Below are 13559 nucleotides of genomic sequence, written 5' to 3'. Positions count from 1 at the left end.
ATATATACGTGTCATATAATCCTAACCTAGCACCACCTACTATAGATACTCTTTTCTCCAGATGGTGTTATTTTGTGACAATCTTAAATATCTTTCTCCATTTTCTACAATGAACAAACTCTAAATCAGAAAACAAGGCAGTATACTCACATCCCTAAGGAATGCCGGGCCCCTTTTGAAAGGCACTGCTAAGTGTGACACACTGAGAAGAGGGGACTGGTCACTGCAGAAGCCCCTGCCTTCGTATTTACTCAAATGCAAGTTTATGCACAGGTTCTGCCAACAGTCTTTAAAAAACTTCTGGTGATCAAGGCTCTCCTCCTCTCCAGTGCTCCGCACTTAACTGGAGAGTCCGGCGTGTGCTTTTCATAGTATTGCTCTACTCTGACGTCCCTGCATTCTGGCTTTGGATGTACTTAGATAGGTAATTTATTTCCTGGAAAAGTTGGTTTTTCTGGTGGACTGTCCCTATAGACATTGTTGTTTATCTGCTTTGTAATTCTTCCCTACCTTCTAAGTTCAAAGTAATTTCCTTTCTTTTTTTATTGCTGTAGTTTCAAAAGACAGACACTTCCTCCAAGACCACACCCGTGTCTGTTGGAATCGCTGAACGGTCTGTGGGAACGCTGCTTCTCTACTTTCTCCAGGATCTGGCACCACCCTATGTCCTGAATTCACGGTCCAGATTCTGTGCTTTCCCTGCGATTCCCTCTGGCCCCAGCTGGCAGCCTCCCTGAGGAAGAAGGCTCTGGGCACCTTGGGTTCCCGTGGTGGGCAACAGGGCACACAGAGACATCTGCCCCTGCTCACAGAAGGACTCCAGTGGCTCCCAGGGCTCCTCCCCCTGGAGTCCCTCATCGTTGAAGTGAAGCAAGTGAGCTTTTGCAACGATGGCCATTTGTCCTGAGATGGAAAGTCCCCCAGCACTCAAGGCAGAAAACAATAGAGGGTTTTGTCCTGTGCATCATGGGAAGACACGGCTGGCAGAAGAGCAAGCCTATCCTCGTGGGTCATTATGCTGGAGAGATGGTTTCTCCAGAGATCCCCACCCATCCCTGACGTCTCGATGGCCTCTGGTGTAAGTTCCATTCGGTAACTGGAGTACTCAGACGAAAGGGATTTCTCATAGAGTTGACTTTCTGGGCCTGGAAACCTAGTTGTGTGACATCAGCCGAATCATTTAACTTGTGGTCTGTTTCTCATCTTTCCTTCCTTCAGACCCAGTGTGTCTCTTTCGGCACATTATTTATTACAGTTCAGCGCAGAAAGCTCTGACTCCCCTCGTAGCCAGTGTAGGACAGGATTTTCCTTATGTTGTTCGTGTGAGGTACAAACAACTATGAATACAGCTTATTCTAACGATATAAACTAAGGCCTTAGTTCATTCTAACTTCCCTTTCTCATTTTTCTAAAACATGGGCTCCTTTGTGGACTGCTTCACAGCAACTGTAGTTATACCTAGTATTCTAATGAAGTTTTATGATTTACAAAGCCCATGACTTGGTGAATGATATGTAAGCCTACTCATCATCCTCTCACCCTTTTAGAACCCTTTAGAAAAGGTGTCTTCTCCTCTGAAAATGTGGGTTCTTCCTATTCAACAACACTATGGTAAGGGCCCCATCACGTTCCGCTGGGATTTCCTGGCCCACTTTTAATAAACATTTATCACTGAGCACTTTGAAAATGCAAGTGATCGCTAAATTTTAATTCAGCCTACAGGAAAATCTCATTAACTTGATATTGGCTAATTCAATTGAATGCATTCTTCAAAGAAATTTCTCTTCAACTAAACGATTAGATGGTTTGCACGTAAAGTAAGCATAGTTAATGCACCATGTAAAACTATTATGAAATTTAAACTGAAAATTTGGTCCACAGATTTTAAGAATCGGTTCCTTTTGAAAGAAACCTTAACGATGATCATATGTGAACTTCAAAAAGTACGGAGAAATGGTATTAGGTTGAAAAAAATACATGTTTAAAACTCTTTGTCCACCATTTGTTAACAAGTACATGATAAAGCACTCTTTTTTAAATTCAAAAATAATTTTTTCCTAAATTTCAGATTAACAAATTCTTATGGTAAGTATCTTATCTTAAAATCAATACCATTCATTGATATTTTAAGTAAAAACTAATAAATTTCCACAAATACTATAGGTTTTTAGAGATTTTTTTCATGACTTCCTCATTATTAGTGCCATTTAAAAGACACTGCCATTGTACTGGTGTAAGACAAGTTATTTTATAATGAAATATAATGAATTGGTCTACTTCTTTTTTTTAATAGGAATTTTTTAAATACAAAAACATCACATTAAATAAGTACATGGGCTTGGAAACTGATTTGTAATAGGGGCGTTTTAAAAAAATCTGACTAGCCGTAAAATAATTTGGACATCAGCTGAGCTCTTAAAATCAGCTCATCAATTGGTCCCCAACCTGCCACAATTCACAATGACCACTCACCGCACTTCTCGTTCCGTCAGCGTTACTGGGTTTTCCAGACACGGCGCTGTAAGTGTTCCCAATAGGCTTTTCAGCTGGGAGAGGAGGTGGGCTTTGTGAGTCTTCATGTAAACCTGGAAAAATAGTAACTCATCAATAACTTCTGCTCTTCGGGAGTTTCAAAGGATGAAACGATTGCAGTGTGGTTCCTGAGGAAAAGGGCTTCCATAAAAGGTCCACACAAAGAATGGGTAGCTGCTAAGCAAATGAGAAAGAGCTCCCAGCAAACTTCAGAAAACTGAGGGGCTAGTAGACATTGGTTATGAAATGTTTTATAGAGTAAAGATAATGCTAAACAATTACGGTGGCGACAGCATTTCTGAGAACCTTCTATGGGCCAGGCTCTAAACCAAGGCACTTTACGGACACACATTCCAACAACGTCTACCCACGTGCTACGTCTGCATGGTCCACTAGCTGGTAGTCGTATTTAAACTTAAGTCTTAATTATCTAAAATCAAAGTTGAAATTTCAGTTCCTCAGTTGCACTGGCCACATTGCAAGTGCTCAACAGCCACATGTGGCTAGTGGCTACCATAGTGGACAGCACAGACATGGAATATTTCCATCTTTGAAGAAAGTCCTATTGGACAGCACTACACTAGATGATATCCTACCCATTTCACAGATGAAGAAACTGAAACTTGGAAGAAAACATATGAGCCATCTGAGGTCTTCACGCTGTAATGTTCAGAACCAGGGTTTTGAATTCAAAAGGCTGTATAATTGTATAATAGGCATGCTGCTTCTTAATAGGTGGTGTACCTAACCCTCCCCCATCCAAATAGTTAAATGTGTTTTGTGATTCATGAGCTCCAGATTAAGGATCTTAATTACCCCCTCAATTTAATGAACAATATCTTCAAATCAAAACTACATCCTTAACTCAGCAATTGTGCACCCCAACTTATTTTATAAAGAAGAAAACAAAAGTGACCAGATTTAATCAGCGACAGCTAATTAGCATCTGTTCGTGAAAACACGTGGAGAGAGGATGACTGTAAGCCACAAAAGGAAGTTACAACCAGCTTTTACACATAGGCTTAGCCATTTACAGGAGAGGAGAGGTTTTTCCCCTCTTTCAAAAGAACAATCTCTGCCTCCATTTCACATTAAAAAACCTGTAACAAGAGGATGATAAAACAGGCTCCTGTTTTATCCATAGACAGAAAAACACACAAAAGTAGGAAAATACCCATGCCAATGACTAAGGAAAACAATGATTTAGAGAGACAAGAGTTCCTAGTGAAAGGCAGCACTGCTCTGGGAGATAGGACACACGGGCACATTCCAACTCAGACACCATCTGGAAGCCCTGCTCTGTACTGCGGTTTCCTTATTCTTAACAAGGAAGTAATGAATCCTTTAGGATACACTGTGGTTGTGACAAACAATTAAGGGCGCAAAGCCGTAGCAATATGAAAACAGCAAGGAGATGGCTGACTGACAGGAAGGGACATGGGAATTATATGCTGTAGGTGTGTGGGGAGTCGGAGATTTTCAATTTTGAACACCGTGGTCAGCAGGTCCCAATGACAGAAGTTGCATTTGAGCAAAGACCTGAAGGGATGGTGATGGAGGGAGCCTCGCAGGGGTCTGGGAACAGGACACCCCAGGCAGAAGGACCAGGTGCCCGGGGGAGCTGCCAGGAATTTGGCACCACAAAGCTGTGCCCTTCTTCACTAGTCCATTCCAAGTTCTTCAGGCACCAAAAGTCGTACTTGTTTTCCTCCACAGAATATATGCATCGCTTGATAGTTGCAATAATAAAATTCTAGGCATCTGGGTGTTTGACATAAATAGAAATAACTCTTAGAGACTGGTGCTTCCATTCCCTTACATAGAGCAGTGTAGGAGTCAACTTTCTAATAGTTCCCGGAGCTTGGTCAGGATGATAAATGAATCTGCTTCCCCCAGTACCCTGGTCAGGATTTCAGGACTCTTAGTACGATTTATAAGAGTACAGAAGAGAGGTTAGGTCATGCTGATTGGAATAATATGTTTCTTATATATATTAGAATAATATGATAGACATATATAATTTTATTTGCTATCACTTTAACTTCTTTCCTACCGTATCTTTACAAGAGGCACTAAGATATTATAATTAGTGAGTTTATCTCCTTCTATTTTCTCCTAAAGACAATGTTAAAGAGAAATGAAATTCAAATTTACTGTACTAATTGTTTAAAGAATTATTTAAAAGACCCCAACTTGCTTTTAAGTGTTCTTGACTATGAGTAGTAATAAATGGCTGATTACACATCATTTCAAAAGCAGACATTGATAAAATAGCATGGATTTCTCCCAGGCTCTTGGAGAAGCAAATAAAGAAGGTGGAGAAGTGCTTACATTTTCCTGGTTTGGCTGGAATTCGAATCACAGTGGGCTTCCTGGCAGGTGCTGGTTGAACTGTTCGTTCTTTTGTTGGTTCTGTTTTTGTGGGGAGCTGAAAGGGATCTAATGAAAAATACAGTTTACTTTGCATGTTTTAGTTAACATGGACTCAGACAAAAAACCTCATTCATAATTAAAGAGTCATATTTTTCATTCCCCAGGGAAAACTATTCATGGATAAACAAGATCTCAGTTTGCAGAGACAAAAACAAAGTCGGAGCTCATGAAAGGACATAACTTGATGCTCTGTAAATAATTCATATGGCTTTTCTTCTTCTGTGATGAGAGAGATCCAGAACAATCCTGAATTATGTAGAAGCTGTCTTTTAGGGGAGTGCAATCATTTCATAAATGTCCACCTGAAAATGAGGGCCAATTGAACTGAGGAGCTCATTTCCCCCCCTATTGTGAAGCCACCCAGATTCCCCAGGAAGAGTGGCCTCACTCGCCACACTCCTGCGTCTGTGGAAACTTACCCAAAGGGGTCACCAAGGCCACCACCCCACCCAGCACTGTGCCTGGCACATGGTGGGTGCTCAGCAGAATCCTGAATTTAATACTTTAGTAAAACTACACCTCTATAACATGAAAATGGAAACAGTGTGATCCTGGAAATAAAATAAGACATCTCCTTTTAAATATTTAATTTGGGAGCAACGATACATGACTTGGCATTTGTCCATTACCCTCCAAAGGTGTCACTCACTAGCCATTTGCATACGTATGCACATCTACCAGGTGCCAGCAACGGTGCTGGGTGGGAAGATATCACAGCTAAGCACAATGCTATTTTAAGTTCATTACCTACCACCTAAGAAGGGCCCCCCCAGATGGTGTGCTAGGTAAAATTATCATTAGGTTACTGAGAAAAAAACCTGAATGACCCCTCTATGGAACACTGTCTATCAGCTCACAAATGAGGCAAGTCTCATCTAAACTGGAAAACCAACTCAAGATTATCAAAACAACATCAAACTTTTAAAGAAGGCTCTTGTGATAATATGACCTTCTTTCACTGTAACCTATGTCCTCACAAACAAACAAAGCTCCTTCTTTTAGGTCTATACAAATTCTTTAATCCTAATTTTGTTACAGTATTATTTTTACTTCAAAGCAACATTTATTGCAAAGATGGGAAACATTAAGAAACATGATAGAAGCTCTTCTGTGACCCCACCCGACCAGCGGTAATTATCATCTGAAATATGGTGTATCTGTCCACAGTTTTTTCTAGAGTACATGTATTATTATGTAGGTATTTTGCCAAACGAAAACAGGACCATTTTATATCCATTTGTTTGTGATCTGCTTTTCCACTTCTGTTACTGAATGTCGGCCAGGTGCCTGCCACACATCCAACACTCTAGGTGCTGGGAATGTTTGAGCAAACAGAGCAAAGAACTCTGCCCTCCCGGCACTCACACTGCAGCAGCGAGAAGATGGAGACAACAAATGGTAAGTGTACCAGGTAAGTAATTCACGCGGCACTTCAGACGGTGAGAGGTACTACTGAAAAAGGGAAAAGAAGAGCAAGGTGAGCCGCTGCAGGGCCGGGCAGAGGGAAGCAGGGTGCCGCCCGGAACAGGAAGGCCAGGTTGGGAGGGTGCCATGGCCGCCTTTCCAACAACTGGATTTTACACATTCTAATACTTCTTCCCACTTGAGTAATATACCTCCGGTCTTCAGGAAATAGCAGTGCCAATGGATAACAGGGGGTAGGTACAAGGGGTATGCCCACTATTGAAAATATGACCCAAATCTGAACTCCCCAACTGGTTCATTTATTCTGAATAACCCTAGCTAATACAAAAGAACTGGAAAACCCTTGACGTACATTTTATTCAAATACAGAACATAGTATCTTTCCTCTGTGTGTATCTTTCCTTCCTGTTCTTCTCTCTCCCACGCCATGGCCTCTGCTCGGCCTTCATGGCCTTTGTTGGCACCCAGTGACCCCCAAGAAGCCACCTCCCCCCCCCCGCAGCTGCTGCAGAAACTCAACTGTTCAGGAACTTGTCCGTCCTCCCGCCCCCAAGTCTTGGTTGAAATATCCCATTCTCTCAGGGTTCTGTTCTGTTAGAAAAAGGACCAAAAGTTCAAGAACAGGATTAAGGCTACTAATTAATTGTTCATTGTGTTCTACCTTTCAAGTGGCATTTCTGCTTTAAAGGATATTTTTGGTACCTGTAATCTGCTGGTTATTAGCTTAGGTTTTTAGGTGATGATTTGGGAGAAAGGGGTGGAGAGAAAAGAAAAGCCTGAGCAGGGACTGACTCCAATTGTTTCCCAACTCATATTCAATTCTGAGCCGGTGTACCGCCTACGCACTCTCCAGGGCTGAGGGCACTGGACACGGGAGGCCAGGAAAGGAGGAAGGCAGGCACTCAGAGCCCTTACAGGGTTGCGCACAGGGGCACCCAAATGTGCTTACTTCTGGAGGACTGGCCTCAGGGAGCCTCACCCTGGACCCCACACACTATGCCTGGGCAGGTCTCACCTCCTCAGGGTCCGGGCATTTTTTTTTTTTAACCTAAAGGATTTAAATTGAAGTAGCATTGATACAACTTCAATACAAAGTATTCAAAGATGCCTAGCTACTCATTCTTACTCTTTTTTTATATTTATTTTTTAATATCATTAGCTGCTCTTTAATTAGCATTCAGCTCATTAGTAAGTATCCTACTATACAGGAATCTAGAAAAAAATTCATTTCAATACAGTGGAGCAAGAAGGTCTGAGCGCTCCGGCACTGCAGGCTGTTTGGCAGGGCTCTGTTTGACGACCCGCCCCAGCTGTGCTCACTGAGTTCGTGAGTCAGCACATGCCTGGCTGCCTGCGTGCTGTCCTGGGCTGTAATCCAGACCAGGTGTGCAGATTGGTGGGGAGAAGGAGCAGCATCCCTCCAACGAGAAGGGAGAGTCAGTGGCCTGTTTTTCACTGGATGACGGTATGCAAGTGTCTCTCTAGTTACCCAGTATGAAGTTTACATTTATGTCTTTTCTTGAGGGAGTATCTTCTTCCAAAAGAAACGTAAGTGGACAACATGCAGAGCAAGGATAGCGCTTCATGTTGGGGAACCTCAGGTAGTGCCAGGTGGGAAACTGGATCACTGGCACTATTGGAACGTTTAAAGTCCAAAACTTGGAGGCATCACACTATGTGATATCAAACTATATGACAAGACTATAGTAATCAGAACAGCATGACATTGGCATAAAAACAGACACAAAGTTCAGTGGAACAGAATAGGGAGCCCAGAAATAAACCCACAGCTATATGGTGAATTAATCTATAATAAAGGAGGCAAAAATATATAATGAAGCAAAGACAGTCTCTTCAATAAGTGGTGAAAAAACTGGGCAAATACATGCAAAAAATAAAACGAGGCCAGTTTCTTACCCTATATACAAGAATAAACTTAAGATGCACTAAAGACTTAAATTAAGATGTGAAACCATAAAACTCCCAGAAGAAAGCATAGGTAGAAAACTCATTGACATTTCTCTTAGTAATATTTTTGATATATCTCCTCTGTCAAGAGAAACAAAAGAAAAATAAACAAATGGGACTACAGCAAAATAAAAAGATTTTGCAGAGCAAAGGAAACCATCAACAAAACAAAAACACAACCTACTAAAATGGAGAAATTCATCAATGATACATCTGATAAAGGGTTAAGGTATTAATATCCAAAATTTATAATGAACTCTACAACTAAACACTAAAACCAAACAAACAACAACAACTCCCCCCCACCCCACCCCCACACACAATCTGATTAAAATGTAGGTAGAGGACCCAGACAGACATTTCTCCAGAGAGGATGTACAGATGGCCAACAGACATATGAAAAGATGCTCGGTGTCACTAAGCATCAGCGAAATGCAAACTAAAACCACAATAACACCTCACACCTATCAGAATGGCTATTATCAATAAATCAACAAACGACAAGTGCTGATGAGAATGTGGAGCTAAGCGAACTCTCATGTACTGTTAGTGGGAATGCAGATTGGTGCAGCCACTATGGAAAACAGTGTGGAGGTTCCTCAAAAAATTAAAAATAGATTTACCGTATGACCCAGCAATCCCATGTCTGGGTATTTATCTGAAGAAATCCAAAACACTATTTTCAAAGAGATATATGCATCCCTATTTTCTTTGCAACATTATTTACAATAGCCAAGATATGAAAGAACTCTAAGTGTCCATTGATATACCAATGGATAAAGAAGATGTGGTCTATACAGACAATGGAAAAAAAGAATGAAATAAAAAAGAGTGAGCCCTGGCTGTTGTGGCTCAGTGGACTGAGCTGAGCATTGGTCTGAAAACTGAAAGGTCGCTGGTTCAATTTCCAGTTAGGGCACATGCCTGGGTTGCAGGCCAGGTCTCTAGTTGGTGTCAATGTATCTTTTGCACATTGACATTTCTCATCCTCTCTTTCTCTGTCCCTTCCTCTAAAACTAAATAAAATAAAACCTTAAAAAAAAGAATAAAATCCTACCGTCTGTGACATTATGGGTATGCCTAAAGGGTATTATGTTGAGACAAGTCAGATACAGAAAGACAAATGCAATATGATTTCATTTATATGTGGAATCTAAGTAATAAAATAAATGAACAAACAAAATAGAAACATAGGCTCACAGATACAGAGAACAAATGGGTTATCAGATGAAAGGGAGGTGGGGGTGAAAAAGGTAAAGGGCTTAAGAAGTATAAACTGGCAGTTACAAAATAGTCATGAGGATGCAAAATACAGCACAGGGAATACAGTCAGTAATACTGTAATAACTACGTATGGTGCCAGGTGGGTACTAGATTTATGAGGGGATCACTTTGTAAGTTATGCAAATGTCTAACCGCTATACTACACACATGAAACTAATGTAGTATTGAATGACAACTGCAATTGAAAAATAAAAAAAAAATTGACTGGTGAGGCTCAGTGGATTAAGTGCTGGCCTGAGAACCAAAGGGTCGTTGGTTCGATTCCCAGTCAGGGCACATGCCTAGGGTGCAGGCCAGGTCCCCAGTAGGGGACATGTGAGAGGCAACCACACATTGGTGTTTCTCCCCCTCTTTCTCATACCCTTCCCCTCTCTATATATAAATAAATAAATAAATAAATAGAGCTTTAAGAAAAAGAAAAAGAGAATTTTTTTAATGTTTAAAGTTCATGATATTTGACCCATAGTCCACTTTTAGAAATTTATTCTTCAGAAACAAAAGCACTAGTACAAGTAAAAATGTTTTTTAAAATGTTTACTGCAGCATTTTTTGTAGTGGCAAAAAATATCCAAAACATTAAAAACAAGCAAAACAACCTGAATGCTGAACCAACTATGATGCACTCAGGCAGGTAGAAGGAAATGAGGAGTTAGACTTCCATCTACTGGTCTGAAAAGAAGTCCGTAAATCTCATTGTTAGGTGAAAAGAAAAAGAAAAAAAACAAGCTGGTGAGTAATGGGTATAGTATGTTAAAAAATTTTTGTAAAAAGCAGGAAAAAAATATAGATATTCATGCCTTGCTGTGGAATGTCCAAAGGCACAGAAGTCTGTATACAACATTGTTTACACTGATTACTCTGGGGATTTGGGTCAACTGAACAGAGATTAATTTGTTTTTCACTAACTGTTTGTACTGTTTGAGTTGTTACAGCAAATATATGTTACTTTTTAACAAAAAATAATCAATTCAATAATAAGAAAAAAGTTGTAAGAGGAAGCTGAAATTAATACCCTTATCAAACAAACCAAAATGAGAACCATTTAAAAATAAGGGGAAAGCCCTGGCTGGTGTGGCTCAGTTGACTGAGCACCGGCCTGTGAACAGAAAGGGTGGCCAGTTCAACTCCCAGTCAGGGCACATGCCTGGGTTGTGGGCAGACCAAGTCCCCACGTGTGAGAAGCAACCGATGGATGTCTTTCTCACTCTCTTTCTCCCTCTCTTCCCCTTTCTCTACAAGTAAATAAATAAAATGTTTCAAAAGGAGGAAAAGGGGAAATTCTTATCTGTTTTTTCTTTTTTCAAGGCAATAAAGGCCATAAAATTTTCCACAAAGTAACTAGAAAAATAAAAACTCCCGGTGATTCTATTTAATAGGAAGTAATACAGATTTCTATTTTTGAATTTGTCTAATTTAGACAGATCTAGATTATAATAATTAGCTTTTATTTGTAACCATGAATAATACAACTTTAGAAAAGTATTATTTTTAAAATCTCTACTTAGCACAAGGCTGATGATCAGTGGGAGAGGCAGCTGTCTTTCCGTGGCAAAAACGACCGGAGGTGACCCTTCCACTGTCTTTCATCTTCATTCTGCTTTATGTTCAGCTTTTTGAAAGCCAGGTTCCCACCTCCTCTCCTGCCTACCCAGTTTCCCCATAAAAGACAACCTTGGTTGCCAACTTTTTATGCATTTTCCCAAGGACATCGCATATTTGTGTGTGGGTGTGTTTTAACACCAACAGCAGCTAAAATACCATGAATGCTATCGGTACACTGCATTTTTCACATAATAATGTCTTGGAGGTTGGTCCATGGCAGGAGGTAAGGGGTGGCCCGCCTCCTTTTTCATCACTACACAATACTCCATTGTATGGACGGGCCATCATTTATTTTAATGGTCCACTGAAAGTTCTTTCTAACATTCTGTGGTCAAAGTCCTCAATCTGGGGTCCAAGGACAGGCCCTCGAAGCTCTGGAAATCATACCTTCAATTGCACACGCATGAGCTAAAAAGCTCTGTTCGAGGGAGAGAAAAGATTCACAAGCCAATCCAACTCTCAGGGCGCTGTGACTCAGAAAAGGTTAAGAACCGCAGTGTCGTAAGTCTCTCCATCATAGATTGTTCGCTCTCACTTCTACAGAAAAAAAACACAAAGCATCTCCCCCAAAATCTCCCACCTACATCTCAAGAAAGTCAATGGCATTTTCCCTACTTTTATTCACAGTGTTTATTCTGCCCTCCTTCTAGCCCCTCACGCATATAACTGATTATTCTCCACCTGCTCCCGAACTGGCAGGCCCCTTTTCACCTACATCCACAATGCTCTTCATCACCAGGTTGAGAAAAACACTGATGATACTGTAGCTTTCTGCCCGTTACCTATCTCCAATAATGTGCTTGTCATCATGATTAGTTTCACCATCCTTGGCTTGCTTTTCTGTCATTTCTTTCCCTTGAGTTCTGTTGACGGCAGAAATTGGCTGCTAAACTGTTATTCTGGTCTGTGTAATGGGGCTGAGAGCAGAAGTATTCTGCTTTTTCTGACAACTGGATACGATTTATAAAGGAGTGAAGAGGAATTACTAATACTTCTCAACTCTGTCACATTAACCTGCAAGGCATTCTACCCATAAAAATGAATCCAACATTAAATTGCCTGTTTTATGAGTCTCCCTTTAATAAATTTGTAATCTTTACGATGTTTTCATAGCTTCGGTATTTTCTGATCTCTACTTCCTGAGATCAATATGGCAACTTCATTTCATGAAAACTTTTTTTATTAGATTTTCTTTATTTTTCAGGGAAGAGAAAGAGAAAGGAAGATGTATCTGTGAGGTTCTCCCCTTTCTCCCATGCTCCTCTCCCGGTTTCTGGCTGCTGCCTGGATGAGTGAGCAAGTTTTCACAAAGGGACCGTAACCCTTTATTTACAAACACAGAATCGAAAGTTCACAGAACCCAAATCAATAAAGAAACAAAAACCCCTCTATATGTTGAGGAATTCAGGGGTGATCGTGATGGCCCTGGATGGCAACAAACAAAGCAACAAGGTCCAAGGTACACTCCATAAAAATCCATTTGGTCGCCGTAATATGGAGGGTGATGCGTTTGAGGAAGAAGGAGGGACTCCGCTCAGGAGGCTGCTGTAGTAATCTGGGCATAAAGGCCTCCAGTGGGGCTGAAGCAGGAGGGATGACATGCGAGGAAGATTCAAGAACTATTCAGAGGGTAAAGCAGCAAGAGCTGGTAACTAATTGGATATGAAGGGCAAGAAGGAACGAGAACTACTACTTAATGAGCACTTAACATGTTTCAGACCATGTGATAGGGCTTTCCTTCTTAATCACATGTAATCCTCACAATACCCCCAAGAAAAGTATAATTATCATGTCTTATAAATTAGGAAACCAAAGCACTGAGGGGTTAGGTAAATCACCCAAGGTCATATGCCATTTAAGTGGTAGACGCAGGTTGGTCTGACTTCAAGTCCACCAACTAGCCACTGTGGGACAGGAAAACTCAAGGATGATCTCTGGGATTCTCCAGGGAAGGCTGGGTGTGTGACAGTATCACCAAGGGAGGTGCAGAATACAGAGAGAAGAGCAGGCTTAGAAAGAACACAAAGTGTTCAGTTCAGCATGTAACTTCAGTCAAGAGCAGTGGTCAAGGTCACACAGGCCAAGCAGGTTACACATTCTGCTAACATGTACCTCAATAATTAAATGTGTAATGAAGTGGTAGAAATCAAGAAACAGGAAAGGCAGATGACGAAGCATGAGATCGTATTCATGTTGAATGTATACTGTTGACCTTTTTTTTTGAAGATGACTGTAATTATCTGCTTCATGACACAGAATACAGTCTCAGCAGTTACTAAGCGCCATCCCCACAGAACCTAGGAGGTTCTACAGAA

The 13559-nt window shown here is 40.9% G+C and overlaps 1 protein-coding gene across 8 annotated transcripts in view; it reads right to left on the bottom strand.

Annotated features, from left to right (window-relative positions):
• SH3D19 (SH3 domain containing 19) overlaps window positions 1-13559 on the bottom strand; it is a 150817-nt gene that overhangs the window by 26464 nt on the left and 110794 nt on the right. For all 8 annotated transcript variants that reach the window (XM_037058411.1, XM_037058414.1, XM_037058410.1 and 5 more), the window contains 2 exons: window positions 4864-4971; window positions 2473-2585 (listed from right to left, as the gene is read on the bottom strand). In XM_037058411.1, coding sequence (XP_036914306.1) covers window positions 2473-2585; window positions 4864-4971 — 221 coding nt within the window. The remainder of the gene's footprint in view (window positions 1-2472; window positions 2586-4863; window positions 4972-13559) is intronic.

Source organism: Sturnira hondurensis, unplaced genomic scaffold (assembly GCF_014824575.4).
Source record: "Sturnira hondurensis isolate 20B ecotype Veracruz unplaced genomic scaffold, ASM1482457v3 Scaffold0010128, whole genome shotgun sequence".
NCBI classification, from domain to species: domain Eukaryota; kingdom Metazoa; phylum Chordata; class Mammalia; order Chiroptera; family Phyllostomidae; genus Sturnira; species Sturnira hondurensis.
Note: the sequence above shows the minus strand (reverse complement) of the source record. Positions and strands in the feature narration are given on the sequence as shown.